This window comes from Sylvia atricapilla, chromosome 6 (genome assembly GCF_009819655.1).
Source record: "Sylvia atricapilla isolate bSylAtr1 chromosome 6, bSylAtr1.pri, whole genome shotgun sequence".
NCBI lineage: Eukaryota > Metazoa > Chordata > Aves > Passeriformes > Sylviidae > Sylvia > Sylvia atricapilla.
In genome coordinates this window covers 56,770,886-56,796,391 of record NC_089145.1, presented here as the reverse complement: position 1 = coordinate 56,796,391, position 25,506 = coordinate 56,770,886, and the positions used below count along the sequence as shown (strand labels likewise).

Sequence of the window (25,506 nt, the reverse complement as noted above, 5' to 3'; positions counted from 1 at the left end):
AATAAGAGAAATTAGAGTGGGCATCTGCTGCCATCTCCCCAGGACATCTGAATACAGGATTTCTTGTACACAGTTGTTTGTCTGGTTTGTTATCCTGCCTGGAATGGCAGCCAGTATGGAGAGCTTGAAATGAAGGGGTAAGAAGCTCTGAAGTGATGTTTACAGAATAACCTTCCCATCAGGGGAGTTTCTCTCTAACCCAGACATTTTTGTAGCTGTTTTATATCCTGAAGCATGAAAAAGGATTGCAGCGGTGAAACAGGATTAGATTTTAGGAGGGATTTTCTCTCAGATCTGAGAGTAAAAAGAAAACCCCTGTACTAGAAATAGGAAACTGGCAGGGAAAACAAAATGCTGCTAGCAAGTAAGGTGAGTTACTGCCCCAGAAAGGGTTAAAAACCAAAAGGACAGAATTTTACAGGAAAGTTGGTGCACATAAAGTAACTTTAATCAAGTCAGCTATTGGAAATGGGATAAAAAAAAACCAAAAAAAACCTACCTAATGACTGCTTTTCTTTTTTCTTTTCCAAGGAAGTAATGGAGAACTAAAAGGAAATTAAAATGTTAACATGACAGCTTAGACTGGAATAAAGGACTGGTTATATAAACAGCATGAAGAAAGCTCAGCAAAGCTAAATGAATCTTGTCCTATTGGGGTGTAGGAATCAATGGCAAACTCAAGGATTCAGTTATTTTTGAAGTATCTTGACAAACCAGGGAGGGTGCCAGAGGACTGAGGAAGAGCAAACACAGTGCTGGTCTTTTGTGGTGGGAGCAGGGAGGCAGCAGTGGTCTTGGCAAATATCACCCTTTCAGACTAACTTCTGTTCTTGACAACGTGATGGAATAAACAGAAGTGGGGGGAAAAAAGTAAGGATACAAAGGATAAGAGATCTGTGAGCATTAGGCAGCATTGTATATTTATATAGAATAAATCACATTGAAGTAAATCTGATTGCTTTCTTTTGATTTAATTTTGAAAACTAATGAAGAGAATACCTCAAATATAATATAGGTATGGACTCTGGCAAAACTTTCAATATGCTGCTTTGTAAAACATTACACGAAAAACGAACCAGTATTGGCCTGAATGTGAGTGCAGCTACGTTGGTGAAGGAAACCCCAAACATCCTTCTGAAAAAACACCCCAAAACAAAAAAAACAAACCCAAACAAAAAAGCCACTCCTACCCCCACCAAAACCAAGCAAAACCCAAAAGAACAAAACCCCCAAACAACCACCACCAACCGCCCCCAAAAAACCCAAAGGACAAAACCCAGCAAAAAAACCCCACCCGAAACCAAACCAAACAACAAAAAAGCCCCCACTCAAACCCCCCTGAAGACGCATCATGAAAAGCTGAGAAATAAACCGAAATGTTACGCAAAACTGGATGTCGGCAGGTTCACACCTATAGCTTTATTCTGGTGGCTGGGGGTGATGTGTAAATTGCCATGACGGGAAAAGAGATGCAAGCCTTAAGGAGAGGGGAGCAGCACCGTGAAGCTTAATTTAGGACGCACACAACCAGCGTGGTAGCAACCAAACAGAGCAGCTTGGGTACCAAGTTTATTTGTTGCCCGTCAAAAACAAAACACGATAACCAAGCAGGTACAGGTCACGTATACAGCAAGGGGCTGCCCCGATGGCAGGTAAGGAATCTAATGCCTCCGCGGGCGGCAGACACCCGGAGGGGAGCGGGGAGCGCAGCAGCCCCGGCAGCAGACACCCAGAAGGAAAAAGGGAGCGCAGCAGCTCCAGCACAGACTCCCGGAGGGGAGCAGGGAGCGGAGTACCCCCAGCGCAGACACCCAGAAGGGAGCAGAGAGCGGAGTACCCCCAGCACAGACCCCCGGAGGGGAGCAGGGAGCGGAGTATCCCCAGCACAGACTCCCGGAGGGGAGCAGGGAGCGGAGTACCCCCAGCACAGACACCCAGAAGGGAGCACGGAGCACAGCAGCCCCAGCACACACACCCAGAAGGGAGCAGGGAGCACAGCAGCCCCAGCACAGACACCCAGACGGAAACACGGAGCACAGCAGCCCGCAGTCGGGGCCGGCCCCGCTGGCCGCGCTGCCGGCGCTCGGCGGCGGCTCCGCCCGCGGGCGGGGCGGGGCGGGCGCAGGAAGCGGCCCGGGGAGGCCGGAAGCGGCGCTGACGAGGGGCCGGCGGAGCGGGGCGCTGGCCGGTGAGCGGGGTCGTGGGGAGGCCCGGCTGGAAGCTCCGCGTCCGGGGCGGCGAGGGCAGTTTCGCCGGCTTTTCCCGGTGAAGCTGGGGGGTGTCGGGCAGAAGCAGCGGCGTCTCCCCACGGGAGGGAGTCAGTGCGGCCGGGTCGCTGGGGACTGAGGGAGGCGGCCTGCGGCGGTGGGTCGTGCACCGGGCTGGGGGTCCGTGCGTGTCTGAGCCCGGGGGAGAGAGAGAGATCCCACCCCTGCGAGGTACGGGTAGGGAGAGGGGTGTTGTGAGGTGAAAGACTTCGCCAGGACTTTGGGATTGGCACACTGACAGCCCTGAGGTTGTAGGGGTGGTGTTTTCCGGCAGTAGGAGTTGGGGCTTGGTCTCCTACACCCTGTTCTGAGGAGCCCAGGGTCCCGCGTGCCTTGCTTTGCTGCTGAAGTGTTGCTGGCTTGCAAACTACCTGTTTTATCATCTCCTTTACTCCCAGCTTTGCTGCTTGTCTACTTTTTGGAAGACTCAATCTGTTTGTCAAGCAGGCTGACCTTTCTCTTACTGACGCTGGGTAGCAAAAACTAGTTGCAGGCTTCCATACCCTTTGGGATGTGTAATTGAGCGTGCTGCTTCAACACAGAAGATGAACCTTAAGGCCTTTTCAGACAGAGAGCACTCAGCCCAACTGCTGCAGTAGAGAGAGATCTGTGCCACCATGGCTAGAAGAGGGATTATTTAACCCTTGCAGAAAGAAGAAGTGTGTGTTAGCCCAGGAAGTGGCAGTTGTCCTGCATTGGGTCCTCCCAGGTAACTTCAAAGTAAGTGTCTAACTGCATTAATGTTACAAAGGCTATGGCATATTACAGTCCAGTGATGTGTTTGTAGCAGCATTTATGCCTTGTGCTAATTGTTCGTTGTCATTTTTAGTAGGCGTTGCCAATGGATGAACTGGTGCATGACTTGGCCTCAGCTTTAGAGCAGACTTCAGAGCAAAACAAACTGGATGAGCTATGGGAGGAGATGGCCCTAAGCCCGCGGCAGCAGCGGCGTCAGCTTCGCAAGAGACGGGGTCGTAAACGGCGCTCAGACTTCACACATCAGGCAGAACATGCCTGCTGCTACAGCGAGGCCTCAGAGTCGAGCTTGGACGAAGCTGTCAAGGATTGCCGTGAGGTGCTGACAGCTAATTTCAGTGACTCTGACGACATGGCAGTGGCAAAGCGACACCCAGCTCTCAGTGCCACGCTGAGGAGCAAGCAACACCTGTGGCATGAGTCAGACTCCTTTACAGAGAACGCGCCCTGCCGACCTCTCAGGCGCCGACGGAAGGTCAAACGTGTGACATCAGAGGTGGCTGCCAGTCTCCAGCAAAAGCTCAGGGTGTCGGAGTGGAACTGTGAGAGGGGCTGCAGGTTCAAGTCAGCCAAGAAACAGCGTCTTTCACGCTGGAAAGAGAATGCCCCTTGGACATCATCCAGTCACGGCCTTTGCGAGTCAGGAGAGAACAGGCCCTTCCTCAGCAACGGGGGAAGGAAGGAGCGGATGGAGTGTGAAGCTGATGATCAGAAACAAGGCTCAGATGAAAACATGTCGGAATGGTGAGATCTGGGTTTCTTCCCTCTGCTAGTCAGATGGCTGCCTTGCTTGCAGCTGCTTGTAAATGCTGTGCCTTGGTTTTGAAGTTAAAATTATTCAGTGCTGCTCTCTTTTTGAAGATGAGAAATATCTCAGCTGCTTCCAAACTGTAGAGTTTTTTCAGGTCTTTCCTGTCAGTACTGTATGATAACCCTGAATGCTTCCTTGAAAAGTTGGCAAGCTGGTAGGTTTCTGTCTCCTGTTACACAAGGAGGCCTCTGAAATGTCTGTGGCCTTGCAGCTACAACGTGGCATGATTCTGGCCTAAGGTTTGGGGAGTAAACCCACAGCTGGCACTTGTGTGATTAATACCAACTGATCTCAATTTCTTGTTTTCAGCGTTTCCTATATTTCCTATTAGTAGTAGTAGATAACAGGTTAGATCTCCCATCATTACTGCTAGCCCTCTGTGCAGGTCCTGTATGAACCTCAGTCTAGCCTTACTTGTGGTTCTACATTTCTGCTCTTGCTCTGATTGTCAAAGCCTGGCTATGGGGACAATGTGGGGAGAAGATGCAGAGGTTGAGGGGAGCTTGCATTACTTACAGGTGAGCCTGTGCAAACAGTGTAGTCTGATGTCTTGGTGTCCAGTTTTGGAGAACTTCTATGAATTTGTGGCAGAATCACGAGGGATTAAAATGAGACATGTAAATGTCATGGTCTAAATTTGCGTTGCTGTTGAGAATTTTTTTTTCCCCAAGCGTGACTTTTATTCTTTCTGTCGAAGGTTTGGGATCATAAAATTGCTTCTGTCCAGAGAGGTTTTTCAGGTTAGAAAAGAGGCATCTACTAAGAATTAAATGGAGGAAATTTCTTAATGAATGGCATGCAAAAACCAAATGTGATGCTGATTTTCTACTTACCGTTGTGTAAGAACATCAGACATTGAGGATACATTTAAAACAAACAAACCAACCAAAAGTATTCCTTTTCATGAAACATGATGTCTGGAACTCTACTGGAGGACATCTTAGAGATCAAAATTCAGATACATTCAAAAAGGGAGATGTGGAGCATAGATATATCAAGGGCTGTTAAACATTACAGCCCAGAGATGAAAGATCCCGCTCAGGAAGTTTTTGAACTGCTGATTTCCAAAAGCTAGAGTAGCATACAGAGAAGTCTGCATTTGTCGTGTTGCCATGTTCTTTTCTCAAGCATTGTAATAGTCACTATCAGAGGAGAGTAGGTTTGAAAAGTCTGACTCTTTGATACAGTATGATTGTTCGTTTGTTGAGGTTCAGTTAAGTGTTGTGACATTCATATGTTGAGGTTCAGCTAAGTGTTGTGACAGTCTAGCTCCTGCAGTTTGTCAGAGTGGACAGGTGGCAGTTCATTTATTACGGTTTTGTGGAAAATACCTGGAATTGCAAACTTCTCAGCGGTGGTTTCTGTGAAGAGCTTAGGTTATAGCAAGTACTCACTGTGGTCCAGGAAACCACTATTATGTTTTTACTGGGTCAGTTGTGATTCATAGCATGTAACTAGTACATTGTGGTCACTTTTTTCTTTTAAGAGTGGCTGTTGTTGCTAAAAAGTGGGTGCAAAGTGGGGCTTTACAAGAAAATTGTGGATGGAAACTTTCTGTTACTAGTTGTTAAAGCAGTTTTATCTTTTAGAGCTGTTTGCTAGTCCTCCAGGAAAAGAAGTGTACTAAGTAGCCCATGAATAGTGCATGTCAGTGGTGATGGACTGAGAGATACCCTTACTAGATGTGGCAGTGATGGACAGTGTTCCTTGAGTTGTTTTTTTTTAACACCAGTCAGAGTCTGTTCCATCATGTCAAACTTGAACTTAAACCAGCAGGCTTTCATCCAGCCTTTATTTGTGCCAGCCTTGGAAAGGGTAAATAAAGAGCTATGTCCAGACTGTTACTTGAGGACCATGCTGGGAGATGGCTTTGTTCTGTCTCAGTCATCCCTTGCTCTCAGACTAATTATTGTGCAAGTGTATGCATCAAATGACACTTACCATCTGCTGCCAAATCTTTGGGATTCTCTCTGGAAAGCTAGTGCTTGGAATATTTGACCTCTCCAACACCACATGTGTGATCTGTGCTGTGACTCACTAGGGAGGGCCCCAGTTGGAGGGAGGAATACATAGAGCCCTCTTCACTGCAGAGTATCCCTCACAGCAGTGAAGGAGCATGCTTTGGTCTCTGCTGCTCTAAATATAGCACTTTGCTGCTAGCAGCACAGTGAAACTGGCTGTGTTGGCCTCACTCCCACTGTGCTCTAGCTGCTTTTTTCTGGTACAGTCAGAGAAGAGCTTTTCACAGATGTATGACAAGGGCATATCCTGAGGAAGGGAGAAGAAAATTGGATGCCTGGGAGAGCAAACGGTGTGGATGTCATCACAAGCTGATGGGACGAAAGGTGAATGATGTTGCTTATGGGACTTGGAAGCAATCTGTGGTCATCTGGTGATTTACAAAACTTTTATACTGAGCTGGTTCCACTACTGTTCACTCCTCTAAGAGCTGGGGATGTGACAAAACTAAATGGGTTTTCAGGCAAACTAAGTTGTGTATTCGGAATGGATTTATTTTTTTTAACCTTCTTTTTCCTCCCCTACAGTGACAATTGCTTTGGTTTGTTACACAGGAATGAATCTCTAAATGCTGAAATACCCGTTATTTACTCTGCTTTCTAGAAGGCTTCTTACCCTAAGTCAGGTCAAAGACCTGTTTATTCAGTTGATAAACTCCCATTCATGAGAGAAAGTCTTGGATATGGGTTCTTAATGAGGAAATGGTATTTTTTTCTAGTTTGCCTGTGGGACTGTGCCCAATTTGTTCCTGGAGGAAGATGAGCTGCAGTGTTGTGATTCAAGTGTGCATGTAATGAAATCTTTGAAATTGTTTGCCAGACTTGGCAAAAGGTGAACATAAATTGAGAGAAGGATGGATGTGCAGGGACATGATGAGGAAATGATGACAGTTCTGAATTGGGTAATGACACGACCCAATGCCTGATCTATAAGTAATTGTGGAAACAACAAAGGAAACTAGCGGTTTTAGTTTAAGCAGTCGTTTTTATATTTGTACAAAGGTGACAATTAGCTCCTAAGACTGTTAGAAGTAATAGGCCTTTCTGTCCCTAAATGTTTTGAGATTCCCTGCAGCCATAATAAAACAAAGGCAAATTATATATTGAGTGCTGAAGTTTTTTCTCTTGTTTGTCTAAATACTTCCAGAATGGTCTGGGTTTGGTTTGAGGACAGAACAAGCTAGTACAAGAGCTGTCTAAAAATGACTTTGAGTAGTGTGTTTACTTGTGAAGGATATGCAGTTGGTCTCATCTGTTTTCAAGTACCAAAACTCTTACTGTGAGTTTATCAAACCTGGGACTCTACTGACGCACCAATGCTGTGAGATTTCACTGGCTTGGTGCTGTTGTATTTGTTGTTTAACCTGGTTAGGCAGCTCAGTTCCATAAAGCTGCCTGCTCACCCCCCTGCAGGGATAAAGGAGGAAAATGGAAGAGTAAAAAGTGAGAAAACTCTCAGCTTTAGGTAAAGTTGGTGTAGTAGGTAAAGCAAAAGCTACGTGTGCAAGCAAAGCAAAATAAGGAATTCACTACTTCTGTCAGCAGGCAGATGTTCAGCTGTCTCCAGGAATGCAGAACTCATAATTTGCAGCATTATTTGGGAATACAAATACCACAACTCCACATGTTCCTGGCTTCATTCTTCTTTTTCCCAGCTTTTATTGCTAAGCATGACATGATATGATGTAGGATATTGCTGTGGTCAGTCAGGGTCAGTTGTCCAGCCTGTGCACCCCCAGCCTGCTCACTGGCAGGGCAGTGTGAGAGCCTTGGCATTGTGTAAGTGCTGCTTAGCAATAGCTAAAACACCCCTGTGTTATCAACACTGGTCACAAATCCAAAACACAGAACCAAAGTGCTGCTATGAGAAAAAATTAACTCTATGCCAGCCAAAACCAGTACAATGTTCTGGCCTGGTTCATCGCTCATCCTGAATGTGCAGTTAAGTTGCTTTACCCTTTGGAAGGGAGCTGCTTTGATGACAGTCTGCAGTTGCATTCATGAGTCTGGCTAAGCTGATGAATTGGAGGCCAGTCTCTCCATAAAAAAAAAAAAAAAAAAAAAAAATCCTCTCTCTTGGAAGGCAAGTGACAAAGACAGAGTGTTCAGCTTCCCCTCCTTCTCCAGCCCAGCCTGACCTTCTGCAGCCCCTCGGTGCCTCTTGTTTTCTTATTTTTATAGAAAATCAATATCCCTCCTGACACAAACAATAGCTCAGGCAAAAGAATAAATGGGGGAAACCTGAGATCTCTGTCCATCACCTCTCAGTTTAACTCCCCCAAACTATTTAATTATAAGCATGCTTTGCTCCAGGTGTTTGCGACAGTGAAATTGCTAAATGAGGACCATTTTAACCAAAGATTGGGTGATCAATAACACTCTATAGCAGTAGCTTGTCGGATCAATAGCATTCATTATTTCATGGTTAAGGTAAGTAGCCTCCTTTGCAAGTGGAGGTCATTAATCAGTGCTTACTGGACCTGCAGAAAGGCCTGCATAGGAGTCTGTCTGGTGTTCAGCCCTGCAGTGTAAAAAGGGTAGAGAAGAGGGTGAAATCCCAGAAAGTTTGTTCCTGTTAAGCACTGGCAGTGATGCTTATCTATAAGGAACTAAAGAGCTCTCAGTGCAACAGGATGTTTAAAGTACTGTTAATATGACCTGGATTCTTGTCAGTGCCTTTTCCTTTCTGAGGTACCTTTCCTCTGAGGATGCTAATACCCTTATGAAGCAGTCACTCGGCCCTCACATCTGCAGCTTGTGAGGATTGTTTATCCAAGCTATCAAAAGGGAAAGCAGGCACACTAAGAGATTGACCCAGGATCATACAGTGAGTTGGTAGGAGAGCTTGGGATGAATCAATTAATTCATGGTTCTCAGTCCTTGGCCTTAATTGCCGTGGTGTACATGTGGGAGGATGAATGCATGGCCAAGCTTTGAAATGGGTTAATTTGGAATTTGATATTACATGCTGAAAGGTGAGAATACTGTACAGATTGTTCATCCTTTAAGTATAAATGGCCTTTATACAATTTAGATAGAGTTTTAGATATCCAGCATGATGAGTTGACTTGGCTGTACTTTAGAGTGCACGTTCTAAGAACAGCAATATGCTCACAAAATAGAGTTCTATTCTGTGCCTGCAGTTCTTTGGAGTGATGCATTTTGTGGTCTCTCATCATTTAGCCTTGTAAATTAAGGGGTTTCCAGTTCATGCTGGTCTTTAGTATAAACACCCTGGAAAAGAGGAATCCAGAGATATTTTGAAACAGCATTCCCTGGTTGGAGACTGCTTCTAGTGCTGACTTACACCTGGTGTTTGGATCTAAGGTCTTAGTGCTCAGGGAGTAGGCAGTAAGTATTTTCTGCTCGTCCTAGTATCTCTCAGCTAAATCAGAGGAAGTATTGCCTGAAGTGTCCAAGGAATGATTTCAAGTCAGCATTAAAGCCTTCCAATGCTTGGCACTGACAAGAGCATTTACTTCTGCTACAATTATTCATTTAGCTTTGCAGTAAATTAATGGCTCTCTACACATTAATTTCCAGCTTTATTCTTTTGTTCAAGAGTTAAATCTCCTCTAACTACTTCAGCAAATGCAAAGCATGCTTTGACAAAGTTGCATTCAGCAGCAAGTCATGCTGTGCTAAAGTATGGGGCTGAAGAGTTGTAAATGTCCTAGCTGTTCTTTATTCCACATAAAATAAAGGTTGGGGGCAGACTGTGTGACAGTGTAACATTTTTGAGGAAAAGGAGTCTGATGTTGAAAACTTAAGAGGGTTTTCAGTAGCTGTTAAGTGACCCAAGGATAGTGTATTCCAGATGATGCCATAGTTAGGTTATTAATTCTAGTAACTGAGAAAAATGCCATTTTATTTATTACTTCTTTAAACTTTAAACAAGATACAGGATTCTACTCTTTTTCAAGTGATGCAGCATTGATAAGTGTTAATGGAAAGCAGTTACGTTCTGTTCTTAGAGCCAGTTGTATATCTGAAATTCAATTTTTGTGAGGAGACATGTAAAGCATTTTGGTCTTGGAGAAGCCAATAAAATGTAGTAGAGTTGTTTTTATATTGTGCCTATTGCAATTGTAACCCTGTGGATTTTTTCTCTGTTTTTGTTCCAGTGAAACCAGCAGTGTTTGCAGCAGCAGTGATACTGGCCTGTTTACCAATGATGAAGGCCGCCAAGGTAACAAGTGTCCTGTGATTTTCCTCATGTGCTGCTAGGGAGTTTCTTACTTTCCTTACAGATGCAAAGAAAGATCTATGTTTGAAGAGAAGGGAAGTGTGTGAGGAAAAAACAGTGGCAGGGCAGCACTAGAAGTTAAGAAATGAAATGAGGGCTACAAATGCATGGTTTTCATAACGCTACACTTTTCCTGATGAAACACTTTGTGTATCAGATCCATAATACTTGCAATATAAGAAGCTATTATTGTGGAAAGGCACAGACATATAAGAGGAATTTGAGAGTGCTTCGTAATAAAAGAGCACAGCTTCTGATTTGTTTCTCTAAGTCTTTTAAGTGTTGTCTACATGCCATTAGTGCCTGAATCTGTTAGTTGTTTTCTCTATGGGGCAGGAAGAGAAGATGGAAAAAAAATAACTTAATACTGACAAGTCATCTAATAGACTGTGTTTAAAAATGATTGTAATACATGATAGGTTTTATTTCTTTAAATACGTGTTCCTCCCTTGCTCTTGTATGCATTAGTTGAACATGATATTTTCAATGTCTATTGTAGAAATGTCTATTCAAAAATCTTAAGAGTTTTGAATGTGCAATCTGGTTTTATTTATCAATCACAGCACAGTGTTCAGTGGATGGGGGATATTGCAGAAGTAAGTGTGAAATAGGTTGTAGTAGGCACACAGGCACTGAGGACTATTACATTTGGAGCATGTGGAATGTGACCCTAGAGACCTGCAATTCTGTGCACTCTGATTCTGTCACATTTCACAAGCTAAGATTTGGATGAGATCTCTTCTGGGAATATATGAGTGCTAAAGGAAGTAGCACCAGTAGCTCAATAGGATATGCTGCTTCCACTACCTTGTTAGTGGCCCAGATACCTGTGTAAAGCAACACAATGATAGCAAACATGCTTATCTGTTTTCTGATGGGATTTTCGGCTGTAGGACCAATCTGTCATCTTAGGGGAGTATAATACTTTCCTTAAGAGTAGGGATTTAAATTATCAGCTTTGATCTTTGCTGAAAAATAACTTTCCTGACTCTGGTTCTTCAAAGCCAACAGAAAAGCAGAATCTTTTGCCCTCTCTTTTTACTGATGATTGTTCAGGGGGAGCTGAAATTAATAAGCACTTGCATATCAGATGATGAAGCAGAGTGGTGACTGAAGTGTTTTACTTCATCACCTGAGACAAGATTGGTGGAGACTGGGTAGTGTGTGTATATATATATATATATATATACTTGTCTATATGTTTGCCCTATATACTCGCCCTGATTTTATATCCTGTTTTAGACATTAATTTCTGGCTGCTACTAGAAGTAGGATGCCCAGTATACAGGAACATGTAGAAATATGACTTAGGTAAATTAACTAAGTCCAATTACAGCCTTCCTTGTCTACATAAAGAGGAAGTTTGACATCCTTGTCATCAGGTCTCTCTCTGTTCAGTTTATACTGTGATAGCTTTCTGGCCAAGATGTTCTAGCTTACAGTTACGTTAAAAGGGTTAAAAATATTGTTGCAATTTTAGACTAAATAAAAAAATATCTCCTTTTCCTTTTTTTTTCCTTGACAATTCTTAATCGTTAAGTAAATAAAAAACCAGCAGTTTTCCATGTCAGTGAGATGAAGAGAGCACAGAATTTAGGGTTTTTTCGGCACAGGTCATCACCTTATAAATAGTTTTCCTGCACAATTGCAGGCTGATAATGGGAAATTTAAACTGCCAGCATTCTTTAATGTTTTTTCCCCTCTTTCTTTTGAGGTTGCATCATGTAATATTTGTGCTGTTGCTAATTAAATAAATTGTCTTTGCAATTGCACATACCAGGACACTTCTGTAAGCAGAGAATGATCCTGGTTCATAATTTAATTGTAAGGTGGGGCTTTTTTTTGGTTTTATATTTGTTACATGCACTGGGATCTCTCACAGTGAAAATTACTGAATATTAGCATATGATGCTGATTGCTAAAGTTTGCCTTGTGTAAGTAGTGATTTGAGGTATGACAGGGCACTATGCTCATAGACCCAAATTTCTAGGACTAGTTTTGCACAAATTATGATCTCTTAGAAGAACTAGCCAACATTATTTGGTTTTAATTTACTATGAAGTAGAGATGGGATTTTTTTATTTTAAGATATAATTGGTAAGTCAACTGGATACATGACAGAAAAAACAATTGTCAGAGTTTTGGAATAAAGTGTTCTGTCTGTCCTGCTTGCTGCTGATCAGAGTTGGTTTTGAGTGTTGCTTCTCTTATGTGCAAGATTGCAGCATTCTTATTAGGATGAGTTTTCTCTATCTTCCTTTCTCTCTTCCCTTCTCTCTTTCTTCTTTTCTTTTTTTTTTTCCCAGCAAGATGTGTGAGTAGACACAATGGACTTCAGTCAGGAATAGTGTAACTCGGTGAGAAAAAGAGAGTAAGGGGGGATGCTTGAGTTGAGACTTAATGGTAGGCAAATGAGGATTTTCCCTAAGGTTGGCATGTTAGTTTTTTAAGGCAAGATGAAGCACCTTGCAATTACATGGGACTGTTTGTGAGTGGGGCTGCTGAAATGCTACATGTGTCAGGTTGTTTGCTCTCCTGCTTTTTTTACATACACTGCTCATATGTCCTACTCCTCTCAGGGAATTTCTGGCTAGACAGATTACTATGAACAGTCTCTGATGCAGTTCAGTTTTAGACTGCAATTGCATTCACTACAGCTACCCAGCTCCGTGGTGACTTTGGTCATGACTTCTGTTGCTGCTGCTTTTGTTTTGCAGAGGGTTTATAGTTCTGAGAGATTCTAAGAAGTTTTGATTGAGAGCAACTCACAGCATGGTTAATACTTACACTCAGAATGACCATTTCTGACAGTTATGTGTTTTTGTCTTAGGAGACTAGGGGTCTTTGTCATCAGTATGTTTCCTCTGTGTGCTCTGTGAGCCTGGTCTTCCCCTCCTGTGAAGTCTCTCCTGTGACAGCCTATACATGTGCCAAATGATTGGCCTCTACCGGTGTTGCAGTAATTACTTCAGAGAAAGAGTTCTGCATAAGACATCACACAACACTGAACTAAGGTTGATGAGATGCAGTAGCAACAGAGTACTAAACCTGCCCTAGGCAGGTTTATAAAGAGGCTTTGTTCTATAGGGAAATTCTGGAGACTGATGAGTTGGATAGTTTAAAGCATTTAGTGAGCTCCATAGTTACTGAGGATCATTGAAACAGAATACAAATATAAGGCTCTTCAAGAACGAATCCCTAATGAGACTTCAGCTGTTTCACATTCAGATATGCCTACCTGTAGTATTTTAGAGACTGTCACAGGGTACACTGATGTTACTTGTGGCTAATTCCATCCTATTTCTTTAGGAGACGATGAGCAAAGTGATTGGTTTTATGAAGGAGAATGTGTTCCAGGATTCACTGTCCCCAACCTTCTTCCCAAGTGGGGAGCTGATCATCGCTCTGAAGTGGAGAGGATTGACTCAGGCCTGGATAAACTCTCTGTTTCCACCTTCCTTTTGCCCTCACGGCCAGCTCAGAGAGGTGAGGTCCATAAGGAATTGTGTTTGAGAACTTTTGGTGTGATGACAAGAGTAAATTCTGTTCATAGGTGTTGCATTTAAACTGGTATTGGTGATCTGTTCTGGTTTGGTGGTTTTTTTTTAAGATCCAGTTAAGAAAAAGCTGCACGATTGCTGAATTTACTGTAATAGTCATACCAGCTGCCCAGTGGCAGTCTTCCCTTTTTTTAAAGTAAGGATTTTATTTGATTTGTGAATAAATTGGCGTATCTACATCTTTGAGACTGAAAAACAAGAGACAGAGGGTCTGATTTGATTACTGAACTAAGGAGTTTTCCTGGTGGCTTTGTCAGGAGGAATCTTCTATGGTCATTGCTCAGTTTTTCTGCCTTTGGTTTTCAGGATTTCATGCTCGCCTGAATCGCCTTCCAGGAGCTGCTGCCCGTTGCCTCCGTAAAGGTCGGAGGAGGCTGGTTGGTAAGGTATGCCCTTTTGAGAGATGGTAATTTTGTATTTCAAATTCTGATCAGTCAGAAGTCTGAAGTGCTATTCCAAGATACCATGTAAATTGTTTCCTGCAGAAAGTGGTCCTGTATGTTTTTTGTTTCATGTATTGCTTGATTTGTTTAACTGCTTTGACTGTCAGAAGATGATTGAGTGACGAAGTGGATTTTAAGGCACATTTGGAGTAGCAAAGACAGCTGATCAGCGCTGAAAGCCGTATGAAAGGAGGCCTGAAGAAGAATGACAGGGAGCATAAATATCAAGAAGATTTAGACAGAATGTAGGGGAAAATGATGATGGCATGAGACTTGTGCATGCTCATCTGAGACTACAAGGGCAGAGAGGTGCCTCAAAGGTGAAGGAAGGCCAAATTTTATATAGGGAAGAAGACTGATATGAATGGCAGCAAAGGAAGGTGGTTTTAGCAGTTGCACTTTTAGTGGGAAGACAGCAGAGTAAAAAGGTAGATGCAGACAAAGCTGCCCAAAGCTATTGACTAGTTTTATTATATGTAGGGCAAACACCAAACAAAATATCAGTCCTTTTCCTAATAGAACAGTACTTTGCAGATGTCTGTCTAAAAGAGAGGGGTACACCTGGTTGGGTCTGAAGTATTGAGCGCTACTGTTTGTTGTAAAAGGTGATTCTGAGAGGGAAGGTGTTGGCTGTGTTTGGCTTTTCTTTTTATTTGGATGTGCTCTGTGCATAAGTTCTGAGCTGGCTGGCTGTAGTCTGCTAACAAGGTGTGTTAGGAGGCCCTGGAGTCTGGAGGAGTGTGACAGCTGCCTTCTGTTCAGTCATACTTGAAAGATCCTTGTCTGCCCCTTCTTCCTTCCACTCACCTTTCTTAATTGTAACCGGCATTCAAAATGTGAATCCTCAGCTGGCAAGGAACTGACTTTACATAGGGTTCCTGAGGCCACCTGCAAGTGACTGGGCCTGGCAGCACACCTCTAATGATCCAAATGAGAAGGATAATATTTACTTGTTTAATTTGTCTTCATCACCTTAAAGGGATCTTTGTCATTTGCTGCGGAGGTCACTGCTCCCCCTTCCCCATCTCTCTCGAAATTGTAATCATAAATAATGAGTTTCATTCAGAGCTCCCCGCCAGCGAGCTGCTAATTACCAAAAGTGTGGCTTGTAATTTACACAGTAATAAACCGTAAATTTAAACATTATGGCACTTTAAGCTAATAATTTTCCTGCTGGAACAAATAGCCCATCTTTCGCCCCTGCTCCTACAACTGCCCCCAAATTTTGAGGATGTTTTGCCTGTGTACCTGGCACAAACAAACCTCACCTGTGAAGGGCTTTTGCCCTCATCTTCAGCTCCTTGCTGCAAAGTATACTTCTTTCTTGGAGGCAGTTGCTGTGCAGATGTGAACAGCTGGTGCTTCAGGCCATGTGTGTATGTGTATGCCAGCATCGAGTACATACAGAGGGCAGCATCCTGCAGGAAGCAACATGCTCCCAGAGCAAGTCTTTTCTCCTAGGACCTACCTTTTCTTTAGTTGCTAGATGTCCTGCTGCTGCATTGCTGCTTTCAGTAAGGGCAAAAGCATCATGCTTTTCACTCCTTAATTTATTCACTGGTGGTTGGTGAATCCCCACTGTTAATGGCACAGTTTAGTCCTATCTCAGCCTGTTTCTAGCCCAGCTGACCCCAGTAACATGGGAGAAGCACTACACAGGCATCTCTCATGCATGCTTTTGCTTTGTTGTAGTCCAGTTTATGGTGTGCCCCTCTGCAAGCAAATATCATCACTAAAAATAAAAAATAAGCCTCATAAATAAAATGGAATGATTTTCTGCCATTCTAATAAGTTAAATCATCTCAGGTGAAGTTCTAAAAGGAAGGAGTGAACATGTTTGGCTGAGAGTGGGCTGATATGGAAAGGATGTGGCCCTGGGGAGTAAGATTTGTTCTTACTGGCAGCAGCAAACTAATCCCTGCTCACTGTGTGAGAGTTTGCAACCTTTTGGCTGTCTTTGTGTTTCAGGAGACCTCCATGAGCACTCTGAGCACCGAGAGGCTAGGTCACATTGTTAGTGATCCACGCCAAAAAGAGTAAGGTCCTTTAACAGCTGTTGTATTGAACTTTGGGAGGGGAAGAACAACTATAGGATCCCCTTCCCTTCTGGGGGTGAAGGACATGAAGAGCTGGGTGGACACTTAAGCATACCCTGTGGAATGGGAAACAGTATTCTGCTGATGGCTTCTCTGTTTTCTTACTTGTAATCGCTGACTTCCCCTTTGTTTTATATATATATGTTTATATAAGGCTGCCCCAGTGTGTGGATGTTTTTTGCAGTCAGTTTTTTTTCTTTCATCCTTTATAATGTGCAATTGCAGTAACTGCAGATCTTTTGGACATTAAGAGAAGACCGAGCCCCATATATGTTCATTTTTAAAAATGCTTCTTTATGGAGCTGTGCTATGGGCACATACCCAGACTGCAGAAATGATGCTGACAAGGCAGCTGTGAAATTACTTTTTTTTTTTCTTTGGTGTTATGTCTCCTTCCCCAGTTAGTGTATTTAAATTGTAGTCAGCACGGGAAATAGTCATGGTACTTATCCTTTGGCATCTCCTTAATGCTATTCCCGGGAATGGGTAGATGAGGATGGCATGTCTTGACTGTAGTGCAGTGCATCCAGCCTGCACTAGCTGTTGATGCCTAATTTTCTTCCTTGGATCTGAAATTTGTTGTTTTTAATATGACTCCTGATGATGTTTAATCTTTTTCCTTCTCCCTCCATCTTTGTTCTTCCCTTCCCCTTCTCTTCTTTATCCCCAACCCTCCTTTTTTTTCCCCTCCCCATGTTCATTCCTTGGCATTGCTCCCACTTGTCCTTTCGACTCTGCCTCCTTCCAGTTTTTGGTTACCATCCATGGGGAAGAGAGATCGCAACCAGGTAAGGTCACTCTGCTTTTCCTGTTTTATTTTCTTGGTTTCCTTCTCTCTAGAAATAACATAGTGCTGGCTTCTAATTTCCCACACACTGTGCACATGAGGTAAGGCAGTCCTGTCCCTTCCCATTTTGTTACCTGATGTCTTCTGGGCTTTGAACACAACCCATTTCTCAAGAGTTGTGTTGTCTATTTACACTGAATAGCTCAGGAACTCCTTTTATTTATCTCCCTGTTTCAGGTTAGTGTAGGCCATCCTTTGTGACAGTGAGTGGGAGGGAAAATGCCTCTTGACAGGAGGAGCTTTGGCCTCTCAATATTCCATAAGAATTGGAACATTTTTCTCTTTTTAAATGCTTTGTTTTGCCTTGTTTGGCTCAGGCTTCTACCTGATTGTCTCATCCACAGAGAAGAGAAAAAAATGGTGAGCTTAAATTATGTAGTTAAATAGCATCTGTAACAGGAAAATGTAAGAGGTGATAAGCAAGAGAAATAGGCATTCTTGTGACTGAAACTCTCGTGTGTGCACTTTTATATTCTCCAATAAGTCTTTTGTAGCTTCAGTGCTAGGTTGTGTGTTTTTGGTTTTGGGGTTGTTGGTTTTTTTTTTTTTTTTTTTTTTTTTTTTTTTTTTTTTTTTTTACTTTAAGATAGAAAAGCTCAGGTTCTTAATAGCAAAGAGCAAAAAAAGCCACTTCCATTTGAGAAAGTCATGTTGTAACAGTGCTGGCCATGCACACTCCTCTCTATTCCTATGCAAGCTGTTTTATGGTTGGTGAGCAGTAGGACTGAATTCTTTTTACCTTTCAGGTGACTAAAAATGTGTATATGGAAAGAAATAATTTTCAAACCTTTGTGCAATTGTGTATTTTCCATTAGTGAGAACATTTTACAGATTGCTTTTATATTGTTGAAGATAAGGGTAACTACATTAGCTTTAAAATGACCAAAAGTAAATAACTTCTGTTTTTCTTAAATGAACTTGAATGAGCCATTTCAGTAACAGAGGGTTCCTGGTGATTCTCCCTACTGTGCAGTTGCAGTGTTACTTCACTGACAGTAAATGGGCAGTCCCACTTAAGGAGGAGCTCCCTGTTAGCAGCAGCTTTGTGGTGCATCTTCTTTCTCAGAAAGGTGGAGGGTAAAGGCCTAGTACTGAGTTCTGAAGTTGCAGATGGCTTTTATGATGAGTCCTGCTACAGGTGTGGATTGTTCCTTTGTCCTTATTTAAAAATGCATCAGTAATCCTAGTAATACAAGAAGAGTGTTCTGGAGATTGGTGTAGCACTTTGCAAAGCAGATGGAAATTCATTTCCTGCTTGAGGTGTGAATTATAAATAATGAGGAAATGCCAAATGGAAGTATAAAGCAGCTACCCCAGAGAAACTACTAGTCTAAAGTTTCTATATACATACTGAGCAAAGTTTGTTCCATGCAATGATTGCCCAGATTATTCCATTTCAGTCCTGACCATTAAAAATCCTGACTGTTGTGTCTTCTACAGCAAGCTGTCTTGTGCAGCTTTGATGCCCTCAAGATTTGTCTAGTGTATGTCTAACAGAGTATCTTAGACTAGCCTGACCATGCGTTGTTTCAAAAATTTGTTTTAAGCAGTTTGCAAAGACAGCTTGTGAGGTTGGAGGGGAGTGGAAGAAGCAATTCATTTGCCATGGAATTAATTGGGTGCTCATTGTGAACTTAACCTGGTGGATCTGAGTTTTTTAGAGGTCTGTTTCAGTGATACACACAAACCTTGGGAATACAGGAACTGCTCTGTGGGAAGTTCTGTGCTTTCACAACTCATAACAGTGACTTTTTTTCTCTGCAATGTGAAGGTAGACAAGATGCTTTCTGAAAGAGAAGTTGACTTTTTTTCTCATGGCATGCAGCAATAGAGCACTTAAGCTCTTAGTCAACTGACATTTTTAATAATGCATGTTGGAAGAGGATTGTGCTGAGGCTGTCTGTTGTGAGAAGGTGGTTATGAGATTTGCTGTTTCACCCTTTGTGCTAGCCTTTTGTCTGAAGTGCAAGCCTGTTCTCATCTAGTCTTTACCCCTCGAGGTGCTAGAAAGGTCTCCTTCTACTGTGTGAACAGGTCTGAGGAGCTTCATCTGGCTGCTATTGCTTTTAATGCTTTGCTTAAATAAAATCTCTTGACTTTCCAGTTCAATCCGTTATCTCCTCTGTACTCTCTGGATGTGCTTGCTGATGCTTCCCACCGAAGATGCTCACCAGCACACTGCACTGCCAGGTAACTCCCTTGCTCTGCTCTCATGGGGTTGTCTCACTTCCCTCTCCTGAATGTCTTCAGTAGTGCTGTGTGATCTGAACAGTACTCATGGATCTGTAACTTTACGCACTTTTCCCTGGGCAGCCCATGTCCAAACTTAACACAAAACTTACCAGTGCAGTTTGAGATTTTCAATGAACTAAGTGCTTCCAGTATATGAAACAGTGTATGACAGGCAGAACATACTGTTCCTGCAGTGTGTTCTGAAATGTGCAAAGAGTTGCTGCAAGTCTGTTTTATAGGTACAAATGGACATAGTATCATTGCCCGCTATTAAAATTGGAACAAGATGAGAGAGAAAATGCTGACAAACTGGTGTGGGTGAGATGCTGAAGCATTTTGGTTTCCTAGGTGTCTAAAATAGACCCTCCGAACAGATTAAGAACTCACCTGAGGTGACCTCTAATGGCTTGATATCTCTCTACAGCAATAGCTGAGATTTAGATCTGGTTTGGCCAGATGTTAGGTATATTTCAGGCTGCATAGTTCGGGTTAATATACTATTCAGGCACCTTCTGCTGACTAATCCTAAATTAAATTCAAGTGTTGGCCTTAGAGGTGACTCTTGTTTTTGTGCTGCAGGTGACTATCTAAAGGTAAGGTGCCCTTGAGCTCTTTCCCCGTGCAAGTAGACAAAGCCTTGCTTTGGACACAATTCTGCTTTATGTGCTTGTACCAGGGACCCAATCTGAAAGAAATGTCTGGACTTTCAGCTTCATGGCTTTCTTTCCCTTGTTAATTAGCAAATAGAGCATGAAAAATGTACTAAGGTTGTATGTGTCTGAACAGAAGCTTGGCACCCACCCAGCAAAGCTTCTCTTCCCACTGGCTTCTGCAGGGAATTTTGCGATGTCGCACCATGACCTCATGCTGCTGTAGCCAGCATGTTAAAGCTGGAAAAGGGGAGGGAGGAAGAAATCAGCTCTTCAGTGTTCAACTGGATGAGAATAAAAAGAATTCAGAAGATTGTGCATCAGCAAATTGATTCCTTTCTGTGCTTTTGCCCCACTCTGGGGATGTTTTCTGCCTGTGAAGCGAGAAGATGGCATGGTCTTTTAATTTTCAGCTAGGATAACCTTTCTTTTGCCTCCAGTGTTTTACTTGGTGGTGTATAGAAGTTTCTCTTCCACAAAGGTGAGCTGGACAAATCCTGCTTGCAAATTCAAACTGGGCAGAATCTCTGCTTTTATGATGGTCAGTTAAGGCCCTTTCCAAAGCCAAACTCTTGGCAAGGGATTTCCAAACCTGGAGAGATTGGGTTTGCTAGGTTTTTCTGGGTGTATAGTCTAGTTAACCAGTTGATATATATGTTTGGTTCCCTCTGCTAATGAGCAGGTGGCTGGTGTCCTGACAAACATAATCACTGATGAATTGTTACTGAATTGACAGAGAGACTGTACCATCCCAGGTGCAGTTGTGTTTTTAAATGCCTGGAATTGGAGAAAATAGTTCCTATTTTAGTGTGAAATGTGCTCAAGAACTTTTGTAGGAGGAAGAAATATGAAAAGGGTTGAACTCCTTGGTGCAAGGAGCTTGCTTTATGTAAAGATGGTGCTAAGGGCACAGAAAGCTGATTCCTCTCTAAATGTTCCTTCAGAGAAACATTTTCTTGATAGTAGTTCTTCTTTAGCTTTACATGCCAAGCATACTTGGTGGGTTTTTTTTGGGGTGTTTGGGGTTTTTTGGGTTTTTTTTTTTACATTTTTTCACAGGAGGTTCAGCTGATCTCTGTAAGCTCAGATAAGTTATTGCCCTGGTTAACGTCTCCTGTTTTTGCCGTGTATGGAATCAATTTCAGTAGTTGGTGCTTTAGGAAGCTTCTATCAGTGTGCACCTCATCCTGGAGAAATTCTGCTCCAAAATTTGCCAGAATGGGGTATGTGTGTGTGAGAAGCAATCCTCTAAAATAATATGAAACATATTCGAAAAAAAATGGTCTTGATGTTGTGGCCATCCAGTTTCTTCAACCTGGTGCCTGCTGTGCCATGCAAAATCTCCTTTCTCTGCTTTGCTTCTGCTATCATGAGGTGTGTCCAGTGGAGTATATTTACCAAGTGGACTCTTTTCTGTGCTATGGAACTGTTTTCTTTGTCTCACTGGTGGATTTTGGTGCAGTTTATCTGGAAGACTGGCAACCCAGTACTTTTGTTTAAACAGAGCTGAAGGCCAGAATACTGAGCACAGCTGAGGATTGAGAAAGAACCTCCTCCTTGACACTGACAAGCCTATGTGGAAGGTTCCTTGGGAAGTCTTATTTGAAAGGCAGTATAAATCGTACACTACCTTTCTTGATTTATGTCTGTGATGAGAAGAGCTTTCATTCAAAGTGTATGCACAGCACTGGGAATTTCACACCCATCATTAGAAGCAGTTTGGTGTGTGTGGTGACTGTTATCATTAGTGGTATAATTTTATTTTGTGAAGCAAGGAGAGTTTTCTGCTTTCTTGCAGTCCTCCCAAGGGATGGCTGGTGTATTAATTTGCTGTATTGCCTCCTGGCTGTTCCCAGACTGTTTTTCCTCTTCATCATGGAATTTTTAATGGCCCTGCTGCCTCTCGGGAGGCATGCAAGGAAGAGTACCTCAGGGATCTCTTCTTTTTTCACATGCCTATAATTACTCTCCTTTAAGAGCACAAAACGTTTGCTAATCATGTCTTGTCTGTTAAGGTTTCGACTTCATGATGCAGACTGCTAAAAGCAAGCAAGTAGAGACTTACATGGGCTACTCAAGGGATCCTTCCCTCTTTCCCCTCTGCCTGTTTGCCTCTCTGGGAGGCGTGGTCTGAACAGAATTTTGTTGTTGAGCTCCTTCTGCTTAAGAGGATTTTGTGCAGGCTGAAGTTGAATATCTTATTAGATGTTGGTTATTCAATATTCTGTAGCTCAGATGATGTTGTAGGTTGTTGGTTGATGGAATGCTATTCCCTTGAGGCAGGGTAAGAGTTTCAGAAGAGCCTAGAACCAAGTGTTCCCTTTAATTTGAAATGCAGGCAGAATAATAGAAGAAGGTAGAAGGTAAATTGTCCCTAATGCCGTTTATTGTTTGCCTAGCCTTGAAAATAGGATTATGAGTGAAAAAAAAGCAATTAAATGGTCCCACTGGAGGTCATAGGAAAAGTGGACCTTGTGTGGCAGGTAGATGTTGAAGATGGAGATTTGAAGAATTGTGTTAGACTTCTGAACAACACAGATAAAGAAAATTGCTTTGCATGTACTCTGTTAATACTAACTGTAAATCTAGAGTTTAGCCTGATTTAGAAGCAAGTCTGTCATTTTGCCTGGAACATGGGATAAAAATACAGAGGGGTGAGCAATCTCCTCATTTACTGCCAGTTGCCCCAGACTCTGAGTTTGGTGGTGCTGTTAAATGAACAGACTTGAATGTCTTAAATTCTAGTTTCAGCTCTAGAAATACTCATGTGAAAATAAATATTGTTCTGTCACTTCTGTATCTGTGCACAGAGATCTTGATATTTCTGCCTCTTACTCAAGCATATGGAAATACAGGGATTGCCTTCAGTGCCAGGCCTTTTCTGAGGCAACCGAAGGAGTGAACAGATGTCCACAATTTCATACTTTCCTGCTTGAGCAGGACAGTATCCAGTTCATTCTAGGCAACTTTTTTTCCTGTTTTTCTTTAGTCTTTTTCCATTTAGCTGGAGGATTTTCATGTCTTCCTTTGCTAAAGCCTGGCTGATATTCCAGTTGGGAATATAACTGAATTCTTCTGACAGGCATGCAGTGAACAGCAGCTATCAACCTAGTGTCACATGCAGTCAACTGAGGCCTAATATTCCCATTTTGATGAATCCTAATTCTCTGGAGTGAAAAATAAATTCCCCTTGGCTTCAGAATTTTTTTTTACTTGCTATTTCAAATCTGTGTACTCAGCAGATCTGGTAAACAGTAGGAGTCTTTGTGGCACAGATACAGTATGATCCAGTGTGAAAATAGGGAATATAATATACGGGATCACATCTTCTCTACTTAGAGTGCTTACATGGAAAACAAGAAGAAAATGCATTCACTTGCATTTGCCACATGCAGACTTTTAGGAATGGAATTACCACATCATTATAATGCTTACTTGGGGAACAGACTGCTGCTGTTGAAGATCTATGATATTTGGATGATTGAAGAAGTGAGCTGACCTATTAGAGATTTTGGAGTCTGAAAATGTGCTCTAGAAGCCTTCCCAAGAGGCTCTGCAGGGCATAGGAGACTGCTGTGCATCGGGAATATCTACACTGGGATGTAATAGCAAGAACCACTTGTGCATGCAGGAGCTTTGCATGCAGATAGGATGAGCAAATTGTATTGATTTACACATGTTAGGTGCAGATTAGACTGGTGCCCAGCTGGCTCTGTAGTCAAAGAGGAGGAAGAATTCTGCTTTTACTGTTGATTTTGTGAAGCCACCATCAACGGCCTCAGGTAACACCTCAGGGCTTAGAGAAAGAGCCTTTCATTTGGTTTGTGTTTGCTCTGAATAGAGCATCACAACAGCAACAGCTGGGCTGTGTGGAGTTTTAGTAGCAGGATCTTTGTTAAAAGGCAGTCTCTATTAACATTCACTTTAACATGAGGCTAATAACATCCCTTGGTTTTATAGTAGTAGACTAATGACTGCCTCTCACTTTCACTGTATAATCCACGTGCTTTGCTTCTTCTGAGAATAGGGGTTAGAATAAAGAGTGCAAGCAGACAAGCTGGATGATGTGAGATGACAAGAGAGGCATACACCCACAAGTGTGGAACCTTCAAGAAAGCCAAAGGTTGTCACATTGAGCTCTGAGTGGCCTTTTCAGAGACCTTTGTTGTGGGTCTTGAGATTTTTACCCTGACTTTTAAAAGAGTGGACATCTTGCTACGATTTAGACTTCACAGACAGTGAAGTTTTCAGGGTCCTGGTGCTGTTCAGTAAGATTTTTTTGTGGGCTGGTGTCTCCTTGTGCTCTGTATTGTCTCCCACACATTATATAGCCAGTCCTAATTCTCTGTTGAGATACTGAGGTAGATGTGAAATAGGGGTAAGCTGCAGTGCACAGTCATCCCAGACTGGTGAGGTGAGGTGGGAGTCTTGTGTGTGCCAAGTACTGGTCATTAAAAAGCATGTAAGTAAAGTCATAGAATAAATATGTCGAAACTAAATTAAAGGAAGCATTACTTCTGACACATCAGAGACTACCATGAATTTCATCTTTCTGCATAACAAAGCCTGTTTTTTCTCCACCATGACCTGCATGCAAAACTGGGTACTGTAACGACTATGTTAAAAACAAAACCAAAAGACAAAAATATTTCCTGAATAATTCCTTTAGTTTGTGATTACAAAAAATATTATCACTGTCAAAAAGACACTATAGACTTTTCATATTGTTGAAAGCCATTTTTCCTATACATGTGCAATTTTTCATTCACTAACTCCTGGCAGTGACTGCTGTGTGAGTTGAATATATTGCAGCCAACAAAACAGCCACATTTTTGATCCTGATATGTTTCTCTAAGTGTATTATGCTTTTCCTCTTCCAAGGTTAGAATTTCAGTCATTTCTAGATTATGAACTACATTTTCATGTTAGTCTCTGGTCACCTGGCAGATCTACCTGTGACTAAGCATTGCGACTTAGTTTTTTTCCTATGACAAACCTGTCATAGTCCAAAAGAAATGAGGGAATTATTTTCTCATTACTGTTTGTGCAACATTGCAGAAAGCACGGAGGCCTAGCAGAAGAGATTGAGGGCTAGTAAGGACAGTGTAAGTCCTATTCTAGTTTGTAAGTTTAGGCCCAGATCTTTAGTCTCACAGAGTTCTGGTCTCAAACTTCTTCACAGAGGGGGCTGTGACAATGCACAAATATGCATTTTCTGTCAGCCTTTCCTGTTCTAGTCTACTTTAGAGTAATTTTTAACTGTTCAGAAGAGTTGTTAAAATTCAGCTTTGGAAGAAGATCTAATTCATCATTGCCACTTGTGACATTTTCATGCCTTATAATTCAGCCTGTCCACTGGTATGTTGGGTGCTGGGCATATCCATGACTTGATTTTCCTAGTGGTGGTAGTGTTTTAGGAGTCTATAGGAGTCTGCTGTTAAACTGGGATTCACTAATTCTGTTATCTCATTGATATAGACCTTCATGCAAGCTAGTGATTAGAATTCTAATTTTCACTGAAAAGTGTGATATCTAGCAAAAATGTGCATATTTCATAAGTTATACCTCAGACACCCTTTC

At 42.3% G+C, this 25,506-nt stretch overlaps 1 protein-coding gene across 8 annotated transcripts in view; it reads left to right on the top strand.

The window, feature by feature from the left end:
• The first annotated feature begins 2,118 nt into the window (after positions 1–2,118).
• GPATCH2L (G-patch domain containing 2 like) overlaps positions 2,119–25,506 on the top strand; it is a 43,912-nt gene continuing 20,524 nt past the window's right edge. For 2 of the 8 annotated variants that reach the window (XM_066322009.1, XM_066322010.1), the window contains exons 1-10: positions 2,119–2,188; positions 2,666–2,987; positions 3,097–3,767; positions 9,977–10,041; positions 13,408–13,584; positions 13,965–14,044; positions 16,070–16,137; positions 16,946–16,985; positions 19,149–19,234; positions 21,072–21,149. In XM_066322009.1, coding sequence (XP_066178106.1) covers positions 3,109–3,767; positions 9,977–10,041; positions 13,408–13,584; positions 13,965–14,044; positions 16,070–16,137; positions 16,946–16,985; positions 19,149–19,234; positions 21,072–21,149 — 1,253 coding nt within the window. In that variant the 5' untranslated portion in view covers positions 2,119–2,188; positions 2,666–2,987; positions 3,097–3,108. Of the gene's footprint in view, positions 2,189–2,665; positions 2,988–3,096; positions 3,768–9,976; positions 10,042–13,407; positions 13,585–13,964; positions 14,045–16,069; positions 16,138–16,945; positions 16,986–19,148; positions 19,235–20,111; positions 20,255–21,071; positions 21,150–25,506 lie in introns of those variants that run through there. The other 6 variants (XM_066322013.1, XM_066322015.1, XM_066322016.1 and 3 more) reach the window with 4 other exon arrangements.